Genomic DNA, 24,513 nt, shown 5'->3' with positions numbered 1-24,513 from the left:
TTTGCCCAGGGTCCAATCTATATTAAAGACGGCCCTGCCAGTGTCCATTAGCTCAGCCTCAACAGTGCCCATCAATGCAGCCTTATCAGTGCCCATCAATGCAGCCTCGTCAGTGTCCATCAATGCAGCCTGATCAGTGCATGGCATTAGAGAGAGGAGAGCTACTGGATCTCCTGCTGTGACACAGTGTGGATTTGAATTAATTACCTGCCAGCTGCTCTCATACAAAGTCCCGCCTCCTGAACCAGCTCCTTTGATAGAAGTCACCCATTCTGGCATTGGACCAGTGTGCTGTCTGTCATAGGAGCCGATCCAGGAGGCAAGACTTTGTATTACAACGGCCACCAGGTAATTAATTTAAATCCATGCTGTGTCACAGTGTGAGATCCCCACTCTGTGTGATCGGTAGCGCTCCCACCCGGATCATGGAGCAGCCCCACACTCGGGCCACGGATCAGCCCTGGTCACAGCCACAGCTCAAATCGGCAAGTCAGGCGGCATACTGGGAAATTTCCCCCTATCTCGGTAGGCCAGTCCAGCCTTGTTGGAGAGAACAAAATCTGGTGCAGCTCTGCATAAAAACCAGTCAGCTTCCAGGTTTTTTTTTGGCAAAGCTTAATTTATCAAGCTGAAGTTAGAAGCTGATTGGCTACAACGCACAGCTGAATTAACCCTATAGTGTGTGTGTGTGTGTGTGTGTGTGTGTGTGTGTGTGTGTGTGTGTGTGTGTGTGTGTGTGTGTGTGTGTGTGTGTGTGTGTGTGTGTGTGTGTGTGTGTGTGTGTGTGTGTGTGTGTGTGTGTGTGTGTGTGTGTGTGTGTGTGTGTGTGTGTGTGTGTGTGTGTGTGTGTGTGTGTGAGGCACTTTAGAAAATAGTCAGAGAAAACTGATTTTCAAATCTGCTGGGGATTCTACATAAAAGCAGATTTTTTTTTTCTGCCAGTAAACACCTTATACAGCCCACTTCCTGTTTCTTGTCTAGTAAAAAGCCTAGGCTTATGACATCATGTAGAGCTCTCACTCTGGTGAGAGTTTGCCAGGAAGGGAGGGGGGTGATGCAATGAGAGCTGAAAAGCTGGAGGTGTGTCTGTGTGTCTCTGTGTAAATCCAGGAAGTGAACAGGCAGCAACTTCAGCTGCCCACAGTTAAAATGATTCCAGCCAGACTCTGTAGAGGGAGATTTCTGTAGCATATTTGGCAAGTACAGAATCACAGTATATATAAAATAATATGCAAAATAGTTGGAGGGAAGCTTCAGAATGGCAAAGATGTTTTTATTACAAGTTATGTGAGCAGACTGCAGTTCCTCTTTAAGACACATAAAATATTGCTTTGCTTGATTTTGACATACATAGTTTAGCAACTGATATTATGGCACTGTTTCATTTTTTATTTTTTTTTATAGAAATATTGCCCACGCCAAGTAACAAGGGACAGTCCACAAAAACGTCATCGACATCTTTGCAGAATGGTCTAAGTAAGTTGTATTACTCACTCATTTGTATTATATAGTATGGCAACGCTGTATATTGGCCTAGGCCAACAAGGCCCGGGCCTAGGGCAGCACTTTGCAGAGGGGTGGCAAAAAAGGTGCCTACCCACACGAAAAGAGCACCTGCCAGATTGTGCTACACTTTTAGAGTAGCGCCAGTCTTATGGGGTGGACTGGGCCAGGGGGGCAGGATCCAGGAGGCAAATTGGTCTGGCACCCCCATATAGCAGCCGCACTGCTGTTTGCCGGCTAGTGAGTGTGTACAGACAGACCAGCATCCGTACTTAATACAACTAGCTGCCACCAATACTTGTAGGTGTGGCACTGGCAAGTTTTAGCAGCTTAATGTTCCCCCTACCCTTCTCCGTGGCACGCATCATTTCATTATATATCTTTCATTTCTTTAAACATCCTTGAGTGAGCATATTGAAATGCATCATATACAAATAAGACTTTTAATTGTATGTGATGCAATAATATTTTGGACCTGCTCACCTATATCATATGTGCTATCACAATATGTCACTGGATTAGTAAGATTACTCCTCTTGTAAGATACAGAGAGAAAGAGGTGGAGCTCTAAGAGGAAAAGGTGGGGCCTAAAGAGGAAGGGATGTGGTTTACAGATGTCAGGACTGGTCTTAAACAGGAAGGGGTGGGTCATATTTAAATTGGGGGGGGGGCATGAGTTTAGTCAGACCTAAGGCAGCACAAAACCTAAATACACCACTCAAATGTGGCCATGAGTTGGTACTAATGTGGTAAACTCATTAAACTCACACATCTGGCTGTCCATTTTAAGCCATGCAGCAAGGCCCTGATCACAGCGGTTATTGATCAAAGGCTGCAATATATGCTGCACACTGGTAAAGTCAGGTGAGAGAAACAATTAGATAAATTGGAGGATGATGAAAACCATGAAGTAACCTTTATGTGGCCATATATAAAGCACACAGTCCAGATAAAAAACACAGTCATGTGTGAATGACATAATCTAACTTAAAAGGTAAAAGCCCAAGTCTCCTCCAGCCTTAAACACTAAATGGAGGGCCCAGCACTTGTGTGTTGGAAACAGGCTCAAGGGTCACATACCAGCCAGGAGAATCGCTGGGACCAGCTGTTGGTGTCACTTCAGAGTGGTATGTATTAAAGCCGGAGCCCACCAGGAAGATGGCTTCTCGCAGGACTGAGATAGTATTGCAGCAGGCCAAGGGAGATGATGCGGCCATTTCAGCGGCCCATGTCAGAGGAAGGGGAGGGACCAGGGGGGTATATCTGTCCAATCAGATAATGCTTTTCAAAGCTCCCACCTTTTTTGTCAAATCTCTTTGCCAAACTTTTTTTATTGATCAAATGTTTCAGCCCCTCCATAGCAGTTGCAGCTTACTACTGTTCCCTGGAGGGTGCTGCAAATAGCAGGACTTTAATAATACCCTCCAGACACAGGGAACTTGCTGGAAGTATGCTAATTAACAGTGGGGATTAGGAAGGAGTAGAGTATATGTGCATACAAAACTTTTTTTCTTTTTTTATAGCTGTGTTATGGTGATTTTTCTTTCTAACTGCCCAGTTAACAGGTTTCCCTAGACAGTACATGAGGGAAAATCTCCAAGAGTAATGCCCTCTACACACGGTCAGACATTCCAATGACAAAATCCATCTGATTTTTTCTGACGGATTTTAGCCCAAACTTGTCTTGCATACGCATAGTCGCACAAAGTTGTCAGAAAATCTGATCGTTCAGAACGAGGTGATGTAAACCACGTACAATGGGACTATAAAGAGGCCAATAGATTTCGTCTCGTAGTTTATTCTGAGCATGCGTGGCACTTTGTGCGTCGGAATTGTATACACACGATCGGAAATTTAAACTAAGGCCGCGTACACACGGGCGGACTGTTCGCCCAACTTTGTCCGCTGAACAGTGTTTGGGCGGACAGTCCGCTCGTGTGTGGGCTTTCAGCGGACAGTTTCAGCGGACAGTTGGACGGACAAGGTTTTTCGGAATTTCCGAAAAACTGTCCGCTGAAACCTTGTTTCAGCGAACAGTCCGCTCATGTGTAGGCTTGTTCGTCAAACAAAGTTGCGCGCATGCTCAGAAAGGATTTTCACGCCGAAAGCTATAATGCAGTGTATAGGACGTCGTATTTTTCGTCCCGTCGTACGTGCCGTTCACGTCATCGCGCACGGTTTCAGCAAACTGTTCGTTCGTCGTGTGTGGCCATGTCCGTCCATGCTAATTTTGAGCGGACTGTTTGCCGAAACTGTTGGACGGACAAAGTTGGGCGAACAGTCCGCCCGTGTGTACGCGGCCTAACTGATTTTGTTGTCGGAAAATTTTAGATCCAGATCTGAAACTTTGTGTGTCAGAAATTCCGAAGGAAAAAGTCAGATGGAGCCCACACAGTCCGATCGCACATGTTCCGTCTGTAAGTCCGGCGATGTGTACAGGGCATAACTCTGATCGAAATAAAATGTAATATTTATTTTTTTATTAAAGTAGTTGAAGTCTACTGTCAGCTTTTCACCTTTTAATTGCTGGCTGTGGACCTGTTACAGATTTTTCCTCACCTCCTAGCTAGTGAAACATTGTCATCCTGAAAGACAGTAAGGGAGGGTAAACCTCTCTAATCAATCCCTGGATAGCAGTATAAAATGGATAGGGTTCTAATCTTTCTTCGCATCCAGACCTAAAAATAATGTTTTGGCTGGACATGCATATCAAATGCATGTTGCGCTTTGTAAATATATTGGGTATTACTATTATATTAGGAGAATGATGCTACTATTATATAAAAGGCGGATGAAAGAATCAGACAGCAAAGAGATTTTTTGAGAAATTACTAACAAAATGTGTTCTTATTTCCAATCATTGTTTGATATCCTGTGACTGCACTTAAAAGATCCCTGCTTTTTTTTTTGTAAACTTTTTGCTGAAAATTCCTAAACTGCCCTTCACTTTAATTTATATCATTTGAATCGATCATCAACACTAAGCTGCATCTCTGAATTCCTGCTCAGCATGGTCATCCATGATTTACTGTTATAAAACGTTGTTCCTGGATGATGCTGAAATGCATGAAAAGAAGAATACTTTTGCAGACATTTATATTTTTTACTGATTTTCCTCACAACTCTAACTAAAGTGCCTGACCCAGTTTTTCGTTTTTTTTTAAAAGCAACACAACACGCGACATGTGTGTTGTGACACACTGCAGAGTGGGTGCATTACCTACTAATGTAACAGTATATTAGGATGACCCATGATAAATGCTTAAGACTGTCAAGGTCCGATGAGATGGATGTCGCTGGCTAGTGAGGGTGCAGGCTGAGGAAAGGTCCATCCAGACTCAAAGTATATAGCAAAAATAGCCCGGCCACCACACGCCTCAGTCGACCCGAAACGCTAGCAGGTACAAGCAGCCTCAGCTCAAATTCATTCAGACCACAACTCTAACATGTTTCGCCCCTGGATGAATCAAGCTCAAGCTGCTTTTACCTGCTTACCACCAGGTGAGGTGTGTGGTGGCTAGGCTATCTATTCCTATTTTTGCAGTATATTTGGGTGCCATTCCATATGAAGAGCACTGCAATACACCACGCTATATGCTTTGCCCATGTTGCAGTAATGTTTTAACACATATTACTGCAATGTAAACATCTAAAAATGTGCTTACAGTGCATCCGTAAAGTATTCACAGCACCTCACTTTTTCCACATTTTGTTATTTTACAGCCTTACTCGAAAATGGATTAAATTCATTATTTTCCTCAAAATTCTACAAACAATACCCCATAATGACAAAGTGAAAGAAGTTTGTTTGAAATCTTTGCAAATGTAATAAATTTTTTTTTTTTAAATCACACGTACATAAGTATTCACAGTCTTTGCTCAATACTTTGTTGAAGCTCCTCTGGCACCAATTACAGACTCAAGTATTTTTGAGTATAATGCCATAAGCTTGGCACACCAATTTTTGGGCAGTTTCTCCCATTCTTCTTTGCGGGACCTCTCAAGCTCCATCAGGTTGGATGGGGAGCGTTGGTGCAGAGCCATTTTCAGATCTCCAATCGGGTTCAAGTCTGGGCTCTGGCTGTGCCACTAAAGGACATTCACAGAGTTGTCCTGTAGCCACTCCTTTGTTATCTTATCTGTGTGCTTAGGTTCGTCTTCCAACAGAACAATGAACCTTTGCCCCAGTCTGAGGTCCAGAGCTCTCTGGAGCAGGTTTTCATCAAGGATGTCTCTGTACATTGCTGCATTCATCTTTCCCTTGTTCCTGCCACTGAAAAATATCCCCACAGCATGATGCTGCCAACACTATACTTCACTGTTAGGATGGTATTGGCCAGGTGATGAGCAGTGCCTGGTTTCCTTTGTGCATGACGCTTGCCATTCAGGCCAAAGAGTTCAATCTTTGTTTCATCAGACCAGAGAATTTTGTTTCTCATGGTCTGAAAGAGTCCTTCAGGTGCCTTTTGTCAAACTCCAGGTGGGCTGTCATGTGCTTTTTACTGAGGAATGGCTTCCGTCTGGCCACTCTACCATACAGGCCTGATTGGTGGAGTGCTGCAGGGATGGTTGTTCTTCTGAAAGGTTCTCCTCTCTCCACAGAGAAACGCTGGAGCTCTGTCAGAGTGACCATCAGGTTCTTGGTTACCTCCCTGACTAAGGCCCTTCTTCCCCAATCAATCAGTTTGGCCGGGCAGCCCACTCTAGGAAGAATCCTGGTGGTTCCAAACTTCTTCCATTGACGAATGATGGAGGCCACTGTTCTAATTGGGACCTTCAACGCTGCAGACATTTTTCTGTACCCTTCCCCAAATCTTGGCCTCGATACAATCCTGTCTCGGAGGTCTACAGACAATTTTTTGGACTTCATGGCTTGGTTTGTGCTCTGACATGCACTGTTAACTGTGGAACCTTTATATAGACAAGTGTGTGCCTTTCCATATAATTTCCAATCAACTAAATTTACCACAGGTGGACTTCAATCAAGTTGTGGAAACATCTCAAGAATGATCAGTGGAAACAGGATGCATCTGAGCTCAATTTTGAGTGTCATGGCAATGTACATGGGATTTTTTTGTTTGAAATCTTTGCAAATTTATTTAAACTTAAAAACAAACTTCTTTCACTTTGTCATTATGGGGTATTTTTTGTAGAATTTTGAGGAAAATAATGAGTTTAATCCATTTTGGAATAAGGCTGTAACATAACAAAATGTGGAAAAAGTGAAACCCTGTGAATACTTTCTGGATGCACTGTACAGATAGCAGAGAATGCTTGCTATGTGCAGCCAATTTAAGGAACATTCATATGTCTGTAGGCCAATCCCTAACTTCATCAGACATCCCCTGCCTATGCACTTCTGGGCTGACATTCAAACAGCTAGGATGGATTTTTTTTCTGGCCAATTTCTATAGTTTTTCACCACAAAAAGACCATTTTGGATGTCCCTAACGTGCCTGAATCCGGCATAATCCAAAGGCCAGACCTGGAATGTCTGTAGGCACCTTTTGGTCTGCACTTTCTAAGGACTTAGTGCATATTTTGGTGGGTAATTAGCATCTTTCACTTGACATTATACAATAATGTACTTTCTGCTCTCTAGATTGCACTGTTTAAAGCAGACCTAAACTATACTGCCAAATTATATGTATTATGTGCTCTGGGTATTTAATTGTACAGCAGTTACTGTACTTCTAAGCTGGGAATATTATAGAATTGCACTTTTATTATGAGCTGATTTGGCAACTAAAATTTTAGCTCTGGTTCACAGTACCAGCCATTCCTCCTACAGGTCAGAATTTCTGGGGACAGTAAGAGAATGGGAGAGATGTGGAATAAAATGTATCACTCAAATATACCAAGATGGTGCCCTGAAAACCTTTCAGGAACTGAGAGATTATTTTGCTCTACCAAATAAATCCTTCTATAAGTATTTGCAGGTCAGGCACGCACTGGGGGAGCAGTTTAGAGGGAGGACCTTAGAATGGAGCGCAATCCCAGTTCTTCAAAAAATAATTAATGCAGAAACAGGAAAAGGTTTAATTTCGAAAATATATCCACATATTAACAAGGGGAGAATGGGAGGGATAGAGACCCCTATGTACAAGAGGAAGTGGGGAAAAAGATGGGGGAGATATCTCCGAAATACAATGGAATCGAATTCTTGAACTGGCTCCGTTGGTATCCCTCTCTCCCTCTCAGAGGATGTCACATCTGTTCTTATTATATAGAACTTACTATACTCCTCGTAAACTTTTTCAATTTGGCAGACGGCCGGATGCAAGCTGGCCCCGGTGCGGGGACATGGAGGGAGACATGATTCACATGTTTTGGAGATGCCCAAAGTTGAGCCGCTACTGGACGGAGGTGACAGGAACCATTGATCTGGTGTTTGGAACATCCACCAGGATGGAGGCGAAGTATTTTTCTCCTGGGATTAGTTGAGGGAGTTGGAAACCTGGCAAGCAGCCAGACGGCGGTCCTGAGATGCCTATTTCAGGCAACGAAACTGATTGCCCTAAGATGGTTGTCAGTGTCGCCTCCGTCCGGTAGAGAATGGATAAATAGCATGAATGTGGTAATTCTTAAAGAGAAAGCGGTATATATAAAACAAGGGACTTTAAAGAAATATGACAAGATGTGGAAACCTTGGTGGGAAGCCAGAGGGATTGATATGTGAATAATAATAGTGTGAAAAAGAAATATTTTAACAAAGAAAAGTGACCCAATAAGAATTAAAGTAAGAGGGAAAATGAAGAGGGTGGAAGTGTGCGAGAATGGGGATGAGAGGGAAGTGTGATAGAGTGGGAATCTAGATTACATGGAACATCAACTAGGATGGCCCTCATGATACCAATCCCCTCTTAGGCCACCCAAGATATGAACCATCCTTTTTTATATTTTTATCTGATAAGGTGATGGGAGGGAGGGGGGACTGAGGGGATGTTCAATTTTGATGTATTTTGTAAACAAAATAAATATCTTAATAAAGAAATAAAGTTAAAAAAAAAAAAGAATTTCTGACAACAAGCTCACATCGAACATTTGTTGTCAGAAATTCCGATCGTCTGTACGCGGCATTAAAGTTGGCTTATGGCAAATCCTGTTGACATAATTTAGTTGCTCACAAACAGCTGAATGCATACTCATTTGTTAATTTTGAAAATGCTTTTGCGTAATCTTGTGGTCCTATGTACACATAAAAACACACACACAATCAGGAGATGATCTTAAAGTGTATCCATAGCCAAAAACAGTTTTTTTCTACTTTTGGATAGGGTATGGAAGGTTTAAAATCATTATTATAAAAAAAATTCTGTTTAAGTCAAGTTTCCACTTTCCCAATTTCTTTTTTCTTCCTGTCTCCCTATTGGTATATTTATACTCTTCCAGTTTTGGTGAAATCTGTAAAATGTTGGATTTCTCATCACTTTCCTTTTTGGCAACAATCATCACCAGGACAAACAGAGAGGTAAATCCCCTTCGCTGGCACAGAGACAGCAGTAAAAACCACCCGACAGAGGTTCTAATTCTTCCCTAATTAAAGTGTTGGCTATAAAAACACTTTAAGGCAACAGCAGCATTAAACTTTAGGGTAACTTTTTTAGACAAACTGATTTTAGATGAAGGTGTCCCTTAAATTCTTAACCATGCAAGTCTTCTCTACAATACTGGCTCTTACCTGAATGTTTCTCTCCCTTTTCCCTCTTATACTTTGGATACTTGTGAGGTTATATTGGCTCTTACAATGTAAAAACAAAGAGGTGTGAGTCATGTGTTTCATGTATATTACACATTATATGTCGGATGTATATTACCTTGACCAATGATTTGGATTATTGTTTTGAATTGTCATTTTCCTAGACATCATAGGTCTTACCCCTTCTCATCCAGTGGTTGTAATGGGCTAATTCTTGCTGCCTTAACCTACGCAACATTTCCAAAATTTGCCCCTTCCTGACTAACGACATCACAAAACAACTTATTCTGTCCTTGGTTATATCCCACCTTCACTACTGAAACTCTGTCCTCACTGGCCTACTCTTACACAGGCTATCACCCCTTCAGTCTATTATGAATGCTGCTGCTAGACTTCTACACCTTACTAACCGATCCATGACTGCTGCTCCTCTCTGACAACCCCTTCACTGGCTTACTCTCGCCCAAGGTATGAAATTTAAAATACTAACCACAACGTACAAAGTCATCCACAACACTCCTCTCAGCTACATCACCAACCTTATCTGCATATATCACCTAAATCATCCTCTCTGCTCCTCCCAAGATATCTTGTTCTCTAGCAAGACATCTTGCTCCCCCACCCCCCATGCTCACCTCCAGGACTTTTCCAGAACCTCTCCCTTCCTCTGGAATTCCATACCCCAGTTTGTCAAGCCAGTTCATACCCTGTGCGCCTTTAGGCGATCCTTGAAAACAAATTTATTCAGGGAAGCCTACCCTACCTCCAGCTAAAAAACTGTACTTGAGTCACCACCATCAGATCATCCCCTGCAGCTGTCAACTTTTATGCCACCTCCCCCTCCCTTTAGATTGTAAGCTCCACAAGCAAGGCCCTCCCATTCTTTCTGTATTGAACTGTGTTGTAACTGTACTGTCCCCCTTCTTATTGTAAAATGTTGCACAAACTGCTGGTGCTATATAAATCCTGTATAATAATAATACTTACTCCTGGGCAGCATATCACCCATGTAATATTGTATGAGCATGGTTTTGTCCAGGAGTACTGTAAACCCAGGCCAGTGTAAGGAAGTGCCTCCATGGAGTGTGTCCTTCAAAGCCTTGGTTCACAGGACGTGGGTTAGACGAAGCTGGGGATCATTCATTTCAAAAGAACACTGATGTTCAGTCACAGACCAGGACCAGAGAGGAGGTGAGTATTGCAGCAAAAGCTTATTTTTTTATTTTATACATTACTGGTGAACCTATTTTTTAAAACCTTTTTTTTAAAAAGTGGAGTTAAGTTTTAAGTTGAACTGTGACCCCTACTGAGAAGTTGGAAAGTGTTTTAGAGCTGTGTCAGTTTTTGTAACCATGTATTCTTTTATTAACTATAACTCTTTTTGTATTAATTTTAGGGGATGGCAGTATCAGATTGGTCAGTGGAGATGACTCCTGTCAAGGAAGAGTAGAAGTCTTTTATAAGGGAAATTGGGGAACAGTGTGCGATGATGACTGGGGAATGAAGGATGCAATAGTTGTCTGCAGACAGATTAACTGTGGTCAAGCCCTGGACTATAAAAGCAATGCTTATTTTGGATATGGAACTGGTTTAATATTACTGGATAATGTGAACTGCGATGGCTCAGAGACCTATCTATCAGCTTGCTACAGTCTCGGCTGGGGAATCCACAACTGTGGCCATCATGAAGATGCTGGAATCATCTGTGCTGGTAAACTACAGTACTGCTCACATGCTAGTGATTTCTGATATGCTATTTCTGGAAGCAACCATGATGTGCTGCAATTAGTACACAATGTCAACTTCATTTCATTCTCTCTCCATCATGTATACAATGATCTAACTGGTACTGAAGAATCACATTGAAGAGTAAGATAGAGATGGGCACATCACACGTCACCAGAGGGCATTTCTTCTAACAGTGAAGTGATTAAGATTGTGCAGTCTCTCAAAAGTTGACGTTATTTGCCTGATGTAATACACAAGTGCACTGAGATAATTAGCCTTTATCGGAAGTAGATATCCCCATCCTCATAATTTTTATAGAAGGTCTTTGTACAAAACATTCACATTTTAATATTTTATAATATTATGCTTAGTTATTTCAATGAGTAACAACACTGAATTGTGAGTGTCATTAAAAGGCGCTTAGATGTTTACCACAAAACCTTTGTTATCTAGAGCTGTGTTGCCTCAATCCATGTCAGTGTGCCTTAAATGAAAGGAGTTTTTTTGTTGTTTTTTTTTTTTTTTTTGTGGAATTGCCATTACAATTTACATTGCATGAATCGAAAAAGCGCAAATAAGCTTGAGGTTACTGCAGATATATTTTTTGGTAAATCAAACATTTTAATTATCTTATGGAGTTGCCAAATGCAAGCACACTGTGCACACTGGCATCAGATCAAATGTAGGATTTGGTGGTCTGGCACACTCCACCTTCAGCATCCTATAATGCAATAGCCAATAGACAATCTACATTTGATTTTGGGTTCATTTACACTTGCTTCAGCTTCAACACACATTAAAGCGTCTACCGCTTCAACAGGCTTTTATGATGCATTTGTGATGCTTCAGTGGTGCTTTGATGAAACTTTGATTATGCTTTAGTGAAGCTTTAGTGATTCTTCTGGGATGCTCTTTTGAAGTTTGGCAGATGCCCTGTATGTGTGTGTGTCGTTATCTCATGCCTGCAATTTCTCCAAAACAAAGGGAAGCTAAAGATGAATTAAAGCCTTAAAAGCTGCAGGTGCTTCAAGCGAGCTTCAAGTGAGTTTTGCCATAGAGTTCTGTGGAGGCTTTGAAGATGCTTTGAAGCCCCTCTAAAACTAAATGGGGTATAACTTGTGAAGTGAAGCCAAAGCAAAGCAAAAGCAAGGTGTAAATAGGACTGTAAGCTAACCATGTTATTTAGTGACGGGGACTTTGACTGGTGTTCAGAGAGCTTTAAAGGGTGTCCGAATTCTTGTTTTGAAGCAAGTGTAAACTAGCCGTTAGAGATTGCGAGTGGGGAAAAGCTGCCATTTGATGGGTTTAAATCATAGCTGCTGTACCATGTTCATTTTCACTAAAATGGAGAAGTCCTTTAGCTACTAGACTGCAACCTACATCAGCACCTCATGTACTATTTCTATTTTTATACAGGGCATGGAGTTTCAACAACACCCCCAAACTTCACTCCTGTAGCTCAAGATACTGCAGAGTCAATTACCGACTCAGCGACAGGTAAAACACAAGCCATTTTCTACTTGTTATCCTATTTCTTCAATGAACAGTGCTCAGTTTATCATTTGCGTTTTTCTTTTTCATTTATAGCTACATGGGGTGAAGGTCAACCTTCTCCTGAGACAGATTTATTTACAACTGCATTTTTCCATCCTGGAAGAAAGAGTAAGTTGCTTTAAGTAAAGTAAAATCTACCATCTGTTTCTCTTAATAAATATCGACCCGATTACAAATACCAAGACTGTAATCATTGTGGTCTTGCTCTACCACTGATCTTATGACATTATTAGACCAACATTTACAGTCAAAATTGTTGGCACCCCAGAAATCTTTTCAGAAAATCAAGCATTTCTCACAGAAAAGTATTGTACACGTTTTGCTATACACATGTATATTCTCTTTGTGTGTATTGGAACAAAACAAAAAAGGGAGGAAAAAAAGCAAATTGGACATATTGTCACACAACTCTAAAAATGGTCTGGTCAAAATTCTTGCCACCCTTAACTTAATATTTGGTTGCACACCCTTTGGAAAAAATAACTGAAATCATCGCTTCCTATAACCATCAATAAGGTTCTTACACCTCTCACCCGGAATTTTGGACCACTCTTCCTTTGCAAACTGCTCCAGGTCTCTCTTATTGGAAGAGCGCCTTTTCCCAACAATTTTAAGATCTCTCCACAGGTGTTCAATGGGATTTAGATCTGGACTCATTGCTGGCCACTTTAGAACTCTCCAGCGCTTTGTTGGCACCCATTTCTGGGTGTGTTTTTTTTTATGTACCGTATGTATCGGCGTATAACACGCACCCCAAGTTTAGGGGGGAATTTAAAAGAAAAAACTTTTAGGAGGGAAGTTTAAGGAAAAAACTTACATTTAAATGCCCATCAATGCAGCCTTATCAGTGTAATTTGCAGCCTTCCATTGCAGCCTTGTCAGTCATTTGCAGCCTTCCATTGCAGCCTTGTCAGTCACTTGCAGCCTTGCATTTAGCCTTGTCAGTCACTTGCAGCCTTGCATTTAGCCTTGTCAGTCACTTGCAGCCTTGCATTTAGCCTTGTCAGTCACTTGCAGCCTTGCATTTAGCCTTGTCAGTCACTTGCAGCCTTACAGAGTGGATGTCCTGTGTATCTCGATGGCGCTTGGTAGTTCTCGGCAGCTGTCGGCTATTTTCGGCCGCACTCGGCCGTTCTCGGCTATTTTCGGCTGCTCTCGGCTATTTTCAGCCACACTCGGCCGAACGGCCGAGTGTGGCTGAAGATAGCCGAGCTAGGCCGAAGATAGCCGAGAACGGCCGAGTGCGGCCGAAAATACCCCAAAGCCGCAGAGAGCGGCAGAAAGGGTTACAAACAGTGAGGGTTTGGCGTATAACACGCACCCCCGATTTCCCCCTGAGTTTAGGGGGGAAAAAGTGCGTGTTATACGCTGATAAATATGGTATGTTTGGGGTCATTGTCCTGCTGGAAGACCCAAGATCTCGGACGCAAACCCAGCTTTCTGACACTGGGCTCTACAGTGTGACCCAAAATCCTTTGGTAATCCTCAGATTTCATGATGCCTTGTACACATTAAAGGCACCCAGTGCCAGAGGCAGCAAAACAACACCAAAACATAATTGAACCGCCACAAAATTTCACTGTAGGTACTGTGGTTTCTTTGTAGGCCTCATTTCGTTTTCAGTAAACAGTAAACTTGCATGATGTGCTTTACCAAAAATCTCATCTGTCCACAAGACATTTTCTCAGAAGAATTTTGGCTTACTCAAGTACATTTTGGCAAACTGTAGTCTTGCTTTTTTATCTCTCTGTGTCAGCAGTGGGGTCTTCCTGGGTCTCTTGCCATAGCGTTTCATTTAATTTAAATGTCGATGGACAGTTCGCGCTGACACTCATGCTCCCTGAGCCTGTTTGGGGCTGCTTATCCACCATCCGGACTATCCTGCATTGCAACCTTTCGGCAATTTTTCTCTTTTGTCCACGTCCAGAGAGATTAGCTACAGTGCCATGGGTTGCAAACTTCTTGATAATGTTGCGCACTGTGGACAAAGGCAAATCTAAATCTCTGGAGATGGACTTAACCTTGAGATTGTTGATATTTTCCCTCAATTTTGGTTCTCAAGTCCTCAGACAGTTCTCTTCTCCTCTTTCTGTTGTCCATGCTTAGTGTGGCTCACACAGACACACAATGCAAAGACTAATGCCGCGTACACACGATCAGATTATCCGGCAGACTTGGTCCGGCGGACCAGAGTCCGCCAGACAATCCGCCTGTGCGTGGGCTCCCGGTGGACTTTTTTTTCCCCAAAAGTCCGGCGGACTTAGAAAGTGGAGGATGCTGGGACTATGACATCATAAGGGGCGGGGACATCACCCGGTGACCCCGCCCATTGTCCCAATATAAGTTGCCTAACACTGCGTCCCTGTCATTGCGGGCAGAGAGAGCGTCGACCCGGCAAGAAGAACCGAAGAGGGGGACAAGACCCCCGAAGTCGGAAGAAGAGGACGGCTAGTCCCGTCTACCTGGTGCCTCATTCAAAATGAACGGACTTTCCTCCGTGTGTGGGCAAGTCCATTCATTTCAAAAGTACGGCAAACTCCCGCCATAGTCCTTGTGTGTGGGCTGGTCCGCTCGTTCAGAAAGTCCGATGGACTTTCCGGCGGTTTGTCCACCAGACTAAGTCCCCCGGATAGTCTGATCGTGTGTACGTGGCATAAGTGAACTTCTCTCCTTTTTTATCTGCTTTCAGGTGTGATCTTTATATTGCCCACACCTGTTACTTTTATATTGCCCACACCTGTTACTTGCCCCAGGTGAGTTTAAAGGATCATTACATGCTTGAAACAATCTTGTTTATTCACAAATACTTTATTTTTATGGAAAAATTTCTGGGGTGCCAACAATTTCAGCCATGACTGTATGAAGCAAACATCTAAGATTTCCCCATAATGCGTTAAGCATTGTATATCAGGTATTGGTAAAGCTTTTTTTTTTGTTGTTTGAGTTGAGTGAGGCAAAGTTTGACCCCCCTATGAGATTTATCTGCTGTCTGTTAAAGAGGAAGTAAACCCTGATGGGTTTGCTTCCTCTTTGTCTCCCTGCAAAGGTAAAGCATAATGGACTACTATGCATCGCATAGTAGTCCATTATGTGTCACTTACCCGACACAGGAGCCAGCGATGTCACCGCTGTCCCCTGTAGTCCGGAGCGTCCATCTTCTTCCGGATATCGCTGCTCCGGCCACTCACAGTGCCGGAGCAGCGATGACGTCACTCCCGCGCATGCGCACGGGAGCCTCCACTAACGGCATATCGCTGTTAGCAGCGGCATGCTGCTAACTCCGATAGTGCGCCTGCGTGCCGCTGTCTATGGCACATGCGCCGTAGACAGCTGTGACTGTGTTTTAGTAAATATCTCCTAAACCGTGTAGGTTTAGGAGATATTTCTTGGACCTACAGGTAAGCCTTAATCTAGGCTTACCTGTAGGTCAAAGTGGTTTGTAAGGGTTTACAACCACTTTAACCTTTTAAGGATATGTTATTCCCTAGATTTCTATGCAGTATGTTCTTTATATATTCTGATGGAAAACCTACTAATGGAGTAGGTACACCAACATTATATTATCTTTGCAAATTTTGTGTATTCCCCATACAAATATATGAAGAATACCCTCTACAAAGCGTCAAATGATTTGCAATTTGTACATTTTGTTCTGTTATCCCTTGTTTAACATCACTGCTTACTGAATATGCTCACTGCTCATTCCAGACAAGCCAGAAACAGCAAGGGAACTTAGTAAGCTATGCTGATGAACCAGAAGATAATTGTGTCAACTGCCTGGCTGTGCAGTGCAACCTAGGTGTTTAAGCCACAAAACCAGTCATCCTGAAATTGAAATCCTTTGGCCTTAGAGGACAAGTAGTTCTTTCTCAAAAGGTTACATAGGAAGTCCAGTTGGTGAATGGCACAATGCAAAGATAACATAGTATTTGTAAGATTTTAAGATAAAAAGAATACTGGGGCTGCCACTGATCTCATTTTTGAAAATGCTAGTTCCTTGGCTATCATTCTAAAATTCTGACTTTCTGAGTTACTGATCCAAGTATGCACATCAGGAATTTTGACTTCACATGCTGCTGCATGGCGCTGGGACTTCAGCAGGCTCCGAAGCAGAGACAGCAAGATAAATAGCATTTTCAGAAATGGTAGCATACATGCTTCTTTCATGTCAAGTTTTTTTGCCAAATAGCTATGACCACTGCATGAAAACTTGTGTTCTTTGACTTATTGATCTCTTTTAACAAAGTAACCAACCTTTTTGTCTTAGCATGTATGATACATGTATGATACAAAAGTAAGCTGTCTTCATTTGGAAACGTATACTTCTGTATGCTGCTTCTATAATGATATGAAAATGTTGAATAGCTAATACATGCATACCCCACTTTTAAGTACACAATGGGGATTATTTACTAAACCTGGAAAGAAAAAAAAAAAACTTCTACTATGTAATATTAAATATATTACCCTCTCCCTTTTAGGGGCCTGCATTGGTTTCTATGCAGAAGTGAGCCTGATTTTGCACTTTCCAGGTTTAGTAAATCCCATTGTCTACTTAAAAGTAGGGTATGCCTGTACAGAAACTGTTGTAATAAAAAGAACAATTCTAAATAATGAGATAAAATAATTATTAAAATACAGTGGCATTTCAGAAAAGTAGAGATCAATAGTATGTGGCTAAAAGGGAGAGGGTAATATATTTAATATTACATAGTAGAAGTATTTTTTTTCCCTAAAAATAAAAATAAAAAATACAAGTATTGACCTGCCAATGCACAGTATGTAATTCACCTGCATAAGTAATGTTAATATTTTCCCACCAGGTGGCAGTATAAGACTGGTAAATGGAAACAGCAGTTGCCAAGGAAGAGTGGAAGTTCTGTACCGGAACACTTGGGGCACTGTGTGTGATGATGACTGGGATTACAATAATGCACAGGTGGTTTGCAAGCAGATGGGCTGTGGTCCAGCCATTGTAGCCACAACCCTTAGTTATTTTGGCTACGGCAGTGGATCTATACTCCTAGACAACGTAGACTGTGTTGGAACAGAGAAAGATATTGTGGACTGCTTTCACTTAGGCTGGGGCCAGCATAATTGTGGACATCATGAAGATGCTGGAGTTATATGTCAAGGTAAATATATTTGGTAAAGAGGAAAACGGGATTTAATTTTAAACACAAATGACATATGGACCTAAAGTAGAGTTCCACCCAAAAGTGTAACTTCCGCTTTTTTTATGCACCCAATTTTGCACCCTCCAGTATTAGTAAATCAACCCCACTATTACCTTGCCGATGCAAGGTCTTTGAACAGCCGCCCCCCCCCCCCCCCCCCCAAACCTACTTTACTAAATAATCTAGCGTCAATTTAGTTCAGACACTAGGAAAAGCAGTGATATTACTCCCTTGGTCATGTGGCAATGCCTGGGCACAGTGATTGCCTACTACAGTGGTCATCAACCCTGTCCCCAGGGCCCACTAACAGGCCAGGTTTGCAAGATAACTAAAATACATCACAGGTGATATAATTTGCTGCTCAATGATTGCAGTCTTCTAGTCTGCATCTCCCCAAGGTAATACATAAAACTTGGCCTGTTAGTGGGCCCTGAGGACAGGGTTGATGACCACTGGCCTACTAGATCTAAGCACTAACACAGAGGAGGAGGCCTAGAAATCCTCCATACCTGAAAGCACTTGGTATTGTCACCACCTGAGGAAGGAGCAGCAGAGGAGCACTGTCAAAATATAATTAAGTCAGGGGGGGAAGCCTATTGCACCGATGGGGTGCGACAAATTGCACCGGAGTGAAAGTGCGAAAATGAATTGTTCTTTCAATCACAATCTTGAGGAAGCACCAGATTTCAGAAAGTGAAATCAATCTCCAGCTCACACTGCAGTTATACAAGCAGTTACAGTAAGTTTTTTTTCCTTTTTGAGCTAAAGTTTTTACATGGATAAATAAAAGCTGATCATTGTAAGCACCCCATCAGAGGTAAATGGTGTGTCTCAACACATCCTGATACATTTTCAGGAAAGGTTGTTTGGTTGGAAAAAAACAGACTTAAGCCCCATACACACTATCAGGTTTTCTGCTGATTTTTTTTCTTCAGATTTACCAAAACCATATAATATGAGGTCAAACCTTAGGAGTTTCAATGTGTATGCAATCAGGCAGGCCCTACACTACATGGTTTTGGTAAATCTGAAGACAAAAATCTGCAGAAAATCTGATAGTGTGTATGGGGCTTTACTGGCAGGATCACCAGGTCAAAATAAAAGGAAGAAAGCCTAAAAATTAAAACGAATGCAATCATCTCATCTAAGAGTTGGTAAGCTGCAATATAATAAATGTTTGCTTTTGGATCTAATACTGATTTAGGATTCATGTACACCAGCAGCTCCTAAACTTGAATTTAAGAGCTTTGCCGTTTTTTTGCCAAAGCTCCTAAACTCAACTCCGTAACAGCCTATGGGGGTTATTTAAGAAAGGCAAATCCACTTTGCACTGCAAGTGCACTTGAAAGTGCAGTCGCTCTAAATCTAAGGGGTGGATCTGAAATGAGTGGAAGCTCTGCTGATTTTATCATCCAATCACATGCAAGCTGAAATGCTGTTTTTTAATTTCCTTGCATGCCCCCCTCGGATCTACAGTGACTTTACTTACAAGTGCACTTTCAGTGCACTTTCAAGTGCACTTGTAGTGCAAAGTGGGTTTGCCTTTAGTAAATAACTCCCATAGACTTTTAGTAGAGTTAAGGAGCTGTTTGGGTTAGGGGAGCTTCAACCTACCTTTCCTGAACGCGGAATAAGCGGGAAAGCACAAAATGCAGCAAAATCATGGCAAAATCATTCCCGCAGCCACAGTAAAAGATGTCCAAGTGTAAATTAAGTCTTAAGTTGGCAGAGTGACATCTGCAGTGCTAACCCCCTGGTTGCTCAGGTCATACTGGTACAAACTACCTTTTAAAGTATAAACCCAAAAGGGATGACATTTAGTTTACTGAAAGCATTATGTTTAATTTTCCAACTGTTCCTTCTTGCTTCTCTGTGATGCTTGTCTCTGAAGGCAGCCCCTACCTGTGTACGTATATGCATATTCTCCAGCAGTGACAACAAATCAGTATTCATGGGTGGCTTACTGATGGTGGCAATTGCAGAACATGGCCACACAATTTGCATCTGCACAGACACTTATAGTCTCCCCCTGTTTCACATGTGACAGGGTAACAACATAGAAAAGCAATTAGGAAATAGATACAGAGGGGGTTATTTACTAAAGGAAAAGCCACTTTGCACTGCAAGCGCACTTGGAAGTAAAGTCACTGTAGATCCATAGGGGACATGCAAGGAAAATAAAAAACAGCATTTTAGCTTGCACATGATTGGATGATAAAATCAGCAGATCTACCCCTTAGATTTACAGCGACTGCACTTCCAAGTGCACTTTCAGTGGGAAAGTGGATTTGCCTTTCGTAAATAACCCTGTATGTGAGTTGTCACCCTATATCAGAAAGTGCCTCCAAAGGATTACTAGGTATTATATTAATGAAAGCTGGCACTGCCAAGTCCTCAACAACCACTGATCTCACTGGCCCCATTCACTTTACAACGTGGGTGTTCCTCCATAATTCATACCAAGCCTTTGGGTCTAGTGTGAATTTTAAGGGGGACCATGTGCAAAAAAAGAAAGAACATGAGGTTCTCCAAAATTTTATACCAGACCCAAGGGGGAAACTCATACAAAAATCAATAAAAAAGTGAGGTATCCCCTGAAAAAATACCATACAAGATCCTTATCTGAGCATGTAGCTTGGCAGACTAGGAAAGGTGGGGATGAGCAAAGCTCCACATCCCTATTTTAATGGGGTCCAGAGCTTCCTCCCCCCAAGCCTGATCACAACCTTGCCTGGTGGTTGTAGGAGTCTGGGAGCTTATCTCACTTTGGAAACCCCCTTTAATAATCAGGTGGACCACAGATATTGTCCCCCTATCCAGAGGACGATTTACTAAAACTGGAGCACACAGAATCTGGTGCAGCTCTGCATAGTAATATCTTCCAGGTTGCATTGTCAAAGCTTAATTGAACAAGCTGAAGTTAGAAGCTGACTGGTTACTATGCACAGCTGCACCAGATTCTGAGTGCTCCAGTTTTAGTAGATCCCCCCTAGAGTTTTTTGACAAGTCCTTAAAGGGACACTAAAGGTTCTTTATCATACATATCATACTTACCGCCACTGTACAGTTAATTTTTCACAGAGTGGCCCCAAACCTGCTCTTCTGGGGTCCCTTGGTGGCTCTCTCGGCTTCTCCCTGCATCAGATAACCCCCTGGGAGAAGCGCTGTCCCAGGGGGTTACTTTGCAGGTGTGCTCCTGAGTCCAGCATTCAGCGTCCATAGACGCAGAATGCAGAACTCGGCCTGGCCCCCGAATGCCGCATCATTGGATTTGATTGACAGCAGCGGGAGCCAATGGCTGCGCTGCTATCAATCTATCCAATCAAGAGCCGAGAACCCCCTGCAGAGAGAGAGCACATGGGACAAGTTTGAGGGTTCAGGTAAGTAAAACGGGGGAGCTGGGGGGGGGGAATACAGGTGTTTTTTCACCTTAATACATAGGATGCATTAACCTCCCTGGCGGTATGATTAGTTCTGGTTTTAGGTGCTGAAAGCAGTACAATTATTTTGCATGGAAATTTGGCGTTTTATATTGTAGTCCTGTAATTCTTAGGAATAACTCTCTTAAATCTGTTCAAACCAGAGTCTAGCAGACATCCTGGGTATGTGAAAAAAAGTAGCTGATACACAGCAACTAATAAACTCCGCGCCACAAAAAATAATAAAAAAGATATCAAATTGACCAATAGTCAGTGAATCAAATATGTTGAATCAAACAACTAATAGCTGCTCCCTAAAAGAACAAGAAAAAAACATGTCATGCTGAAGATATACTGATGATAGGGGCGCTAGAGCAAATATAAATATAAAAAAAAATGTGAAAATTTGATAATCAAATGGTATCTAAAATAATACACACCATATTACAAAACTGCAATAAACAAAAAATTACAACCAAAATATAGTGAAAAACAATAATAAATAAAGTCCCAGTTGGGTGATGACACCAAAAGGAAACAAAAAGACTTAACCCCCCTGACGGTTTTCCCGAGTCTGACTCGGGGTGGATTTTTTATACCAAGAGCGGTATCCCCGAGTCAGACTCGGGACTGCATCGCTGGATCCAGGAGGAGGAATACTCACCTTCTCCCTCGGATCCAGCGTCGTCTCCCCGCTGTACGAGCGAGCCGTGTCTCGCTCGATCTATCACATCGGCGATCTCCGTGCCCTGCGAGCGTTGCGACGCACGGGCACGGAGATCGGCGCCAAATTCAAAAAGTGAAATAAACAGTAAACATACAGTATAATGTAATCTTACAGATTACATTGCTGTATGTAAACATTTCACATCCCCGTTGTCCCTAGTGGTCTGCCCAGTGTCCTGCATGCAGTTTTATATAATAAAAACTGTTCTTTATGCCTGGAAACTGGAGATTGTCCATAGCAACCAAAACTGTCACTGTACATCAAAAATGATTTTAGAGCAGCTAGAAAACAGCGATAATAAATTAGAATCACTCGCAGAATTGAGCGATAGTGATTTGTGGGGAGATTCGTCATCAAATACTGAAAAGTAATGACAGTGACAATTCTGCAACTGAGCAAATTTCAGTGTTTTTGATGTGATTACATTATTGAATAATTTTTATTATTGTTATATTATTATTTGGTACAATTATTTATAATTATTTCTTATATTATAATTTATGATTTCATTTTTCAAACTTTATCATACCCGGGATGTCTGCTAGACTCTGGTTTGGACAGATTTAAGAGAGTTATTCCTAAGAATTGCAGGACTACAATATAAAACGCCAAATTTTCATGCAAAATAATGGTACTGCTTTTAGCACCTAAAATCCGAAATAATCGTACCGCCAGGGAGGTTAAATAAATATAACTCCAAAGTCCAAAAACAGTGATTTTTTCAGTGAAAAACTCCTTCTGAATCCATAAATCAAAAGACTGCTGGAATCTTCTATAACGTAATGAAACGTCCTTTCACCAAAAACTTATGGACATAGAAACAACACCCCACTTGTGAAGATAAAGATGTCTTCTTACCAGATGCTGTTGACTACTTTAATTAAAAAGATAGTCAAATAGGCTTATGCAGGTTGATTCCCTGCTCACATGGAATAAGGTGGACCTCGTATGGACAGAAGCTTCTCCTCATAGACTCAGATAGGTCATAAAAAAAGCCAAACAAAAATCCATAGCGTAACACCGTTTAATAATAAAAATAAATTAAAAAAACATAAGGCCAAATGGCTGCTTACATATGTCGGTGCCCAACCTGGCACTGGGACTGCTTGCTTAAAACAAACATTTTGTAATAGATACGTAGTTCCTCGTGGTGTAGGCGTGCGTTCCACCAAAGGACAGCCGATAACCAAGGACGACCGGAACTAAACGTAAACGAACGTGACTGGATACTGCCTCGACGTACGTTTCGTTTGACACGCTTCCTGATGACGTGTCAAGCGAAACGTACGTCGAGGCGGTATCCAGTCACGTTCGTTTACGTTTAGTTCCGGTCGTCCTTGGTTATCGGCTGTCCTTTGGTGGAACGCACGCCTACACCACGAGGAACTACGTATCTATTACGAAACGTTTGTTTTAAGCAAGCAGCCCCAGTGCCAGGTTGGGCACCGACATATGTAAGCAGCCATTTGGCCTTATGTTTTTTAAATTTATTTTTATTATTAAACGGTGTTACGCTATGGATTTTTGTTTGGCTTTTTTTATGACCTATCTGAGTCTATGAGGAGAAGCTTCTGTCCATACGAGGTCCACCTTATTCCATGTGAGCAGGGAATCAACCTGCATAAGCCTATTTGACTATCTTTTTAATTAAAGTAGTCAACAGCATCTGGTAAGAAGACATCTTTATCTTCACAAGTGGGGTGTTGTTTCTATGTCCATAAGTTTTTGGTGAAGGGACGTTTCATTACGTTATAGAAGATTCCAGCAGTCTTTTGATTTATGGATTCAGAAGGAGTTTTTCACTGAAAAAATCACTGTTTTTGGACTTTGGAGTTATATTTATTTAAGTCTTTTTGTTTCCTTTTGGTGTCATCACCCAACTGGGACTTTATTTATTATTGTTTTTCACTATATTTTGGTTGTAATTTTTTGTTTATTGCAGTTTTGTAATATGGTGTGTATTATTTTAGATACCATTTGATTATCAAATTTTCACATTTTTTTTGATATTTATATTTGCTCTAGCGCCCCTATCATCAGTATATCCTGGGTATGATAACGTTTATAATATAATAAATGATAATAAAAATTATTCAATAATGTAATCAAATCCTAAAACACTGAAAAAAGGACACTTTCTGGTTGCATTATTTGCATTATTCGCGAACCGGAACGTTTGCAGCGGGCCTCATTGACTTCAATGGGAGGCGAACTTCGCAAACCTACAGGTCAAATTTGCAGCCACAAAATAATTAATAGCTGTGCAAACATAGTCCCACCACATGGCCAATGACATAACACATGTATGAGGTGAATCTGGGATCGACAACTACAAGCATTCTTTTTCTATATGGGAAATTGTTGTGACAATTCAGGACTGTGGAGAGCATGAAGGCAATGGAGGAGAGGGAAGGTCAGGGACCAGGGTAGGCAAAGAAGAGGGTGCAGGAGATGATCACCAGCAGCGTGACATACAGCAATGACACCTGCACCGTGATAGAGTCATCTGACAGCAGCACCGTGATAGAGAGCACTGACATCAGCAGCGTGACATACAGCAATGACACCTGCACCGTGATAGAGTGATCTGACAACAGCACCGTGATAGAGAGCACTGACATCAACAGGGTGACATAAAGCACTCACACCAGCACCGTGATATACAGCACTGACAGCAGCACCGTGATAGAGAGCACAGACATCAGC

At 41.9% G+C, this 24,513-nt stretch overlaps 1 protein-coding gene across 1 annotated transcript in view; it reads left to right on the top strand.

Annotated features, from left to right (window-relative positions):
- Positions 1-24,513, top strand: part of LOC143958910 (scavenger receptor cysteine-rich domain-containing group B protein-like) — a 107,044-nt gene that overhangs the window by 62,001 nt on the left and 20,530 nt on the right. The window contains exons 4-8 of the mRNA XM_077467893.1: positions 1,405-1,476; positions 10,599-10,913; positions 12,347-12,427; positions 12,518-12,592; positions 17,308-17,619. Of these exons, the coding sequence (XP_077324019.1) occupies positions 1,405-1,476; positions 10,599-10,913; positions 12,347-12,427; positions 12,518-12,592; positions 17,308-17,619 (855 nt within the window). The remainder of the gene's footprint in view (positions 1-1,404; positions 1,477-10,598; positions 10,914-12,346; positions 12,428-12,517; positions 12,593-17,307; positions 17,620-24,513) is intronic.

This window comes from Lithobates pipiens, unplaced genomic scaffold, assembly GCF_037356315.1.
Source record: "Lithobates pipiens isolate NorthernLeopardFrog02 unplaced genomic scaffold, aLitPip1_a1.2 Scaffold_64, whole genome shotgun sequence".
NCBI classification, from domain to species: Eukaryota; Metazoa; Chordata; class Amphibia; order Anura; family Ranidae; genus Lithobates; species Lithobates pipiens.
This window is presented reverse-complemented; position numbering and strand designations above follow the sequence as displayed.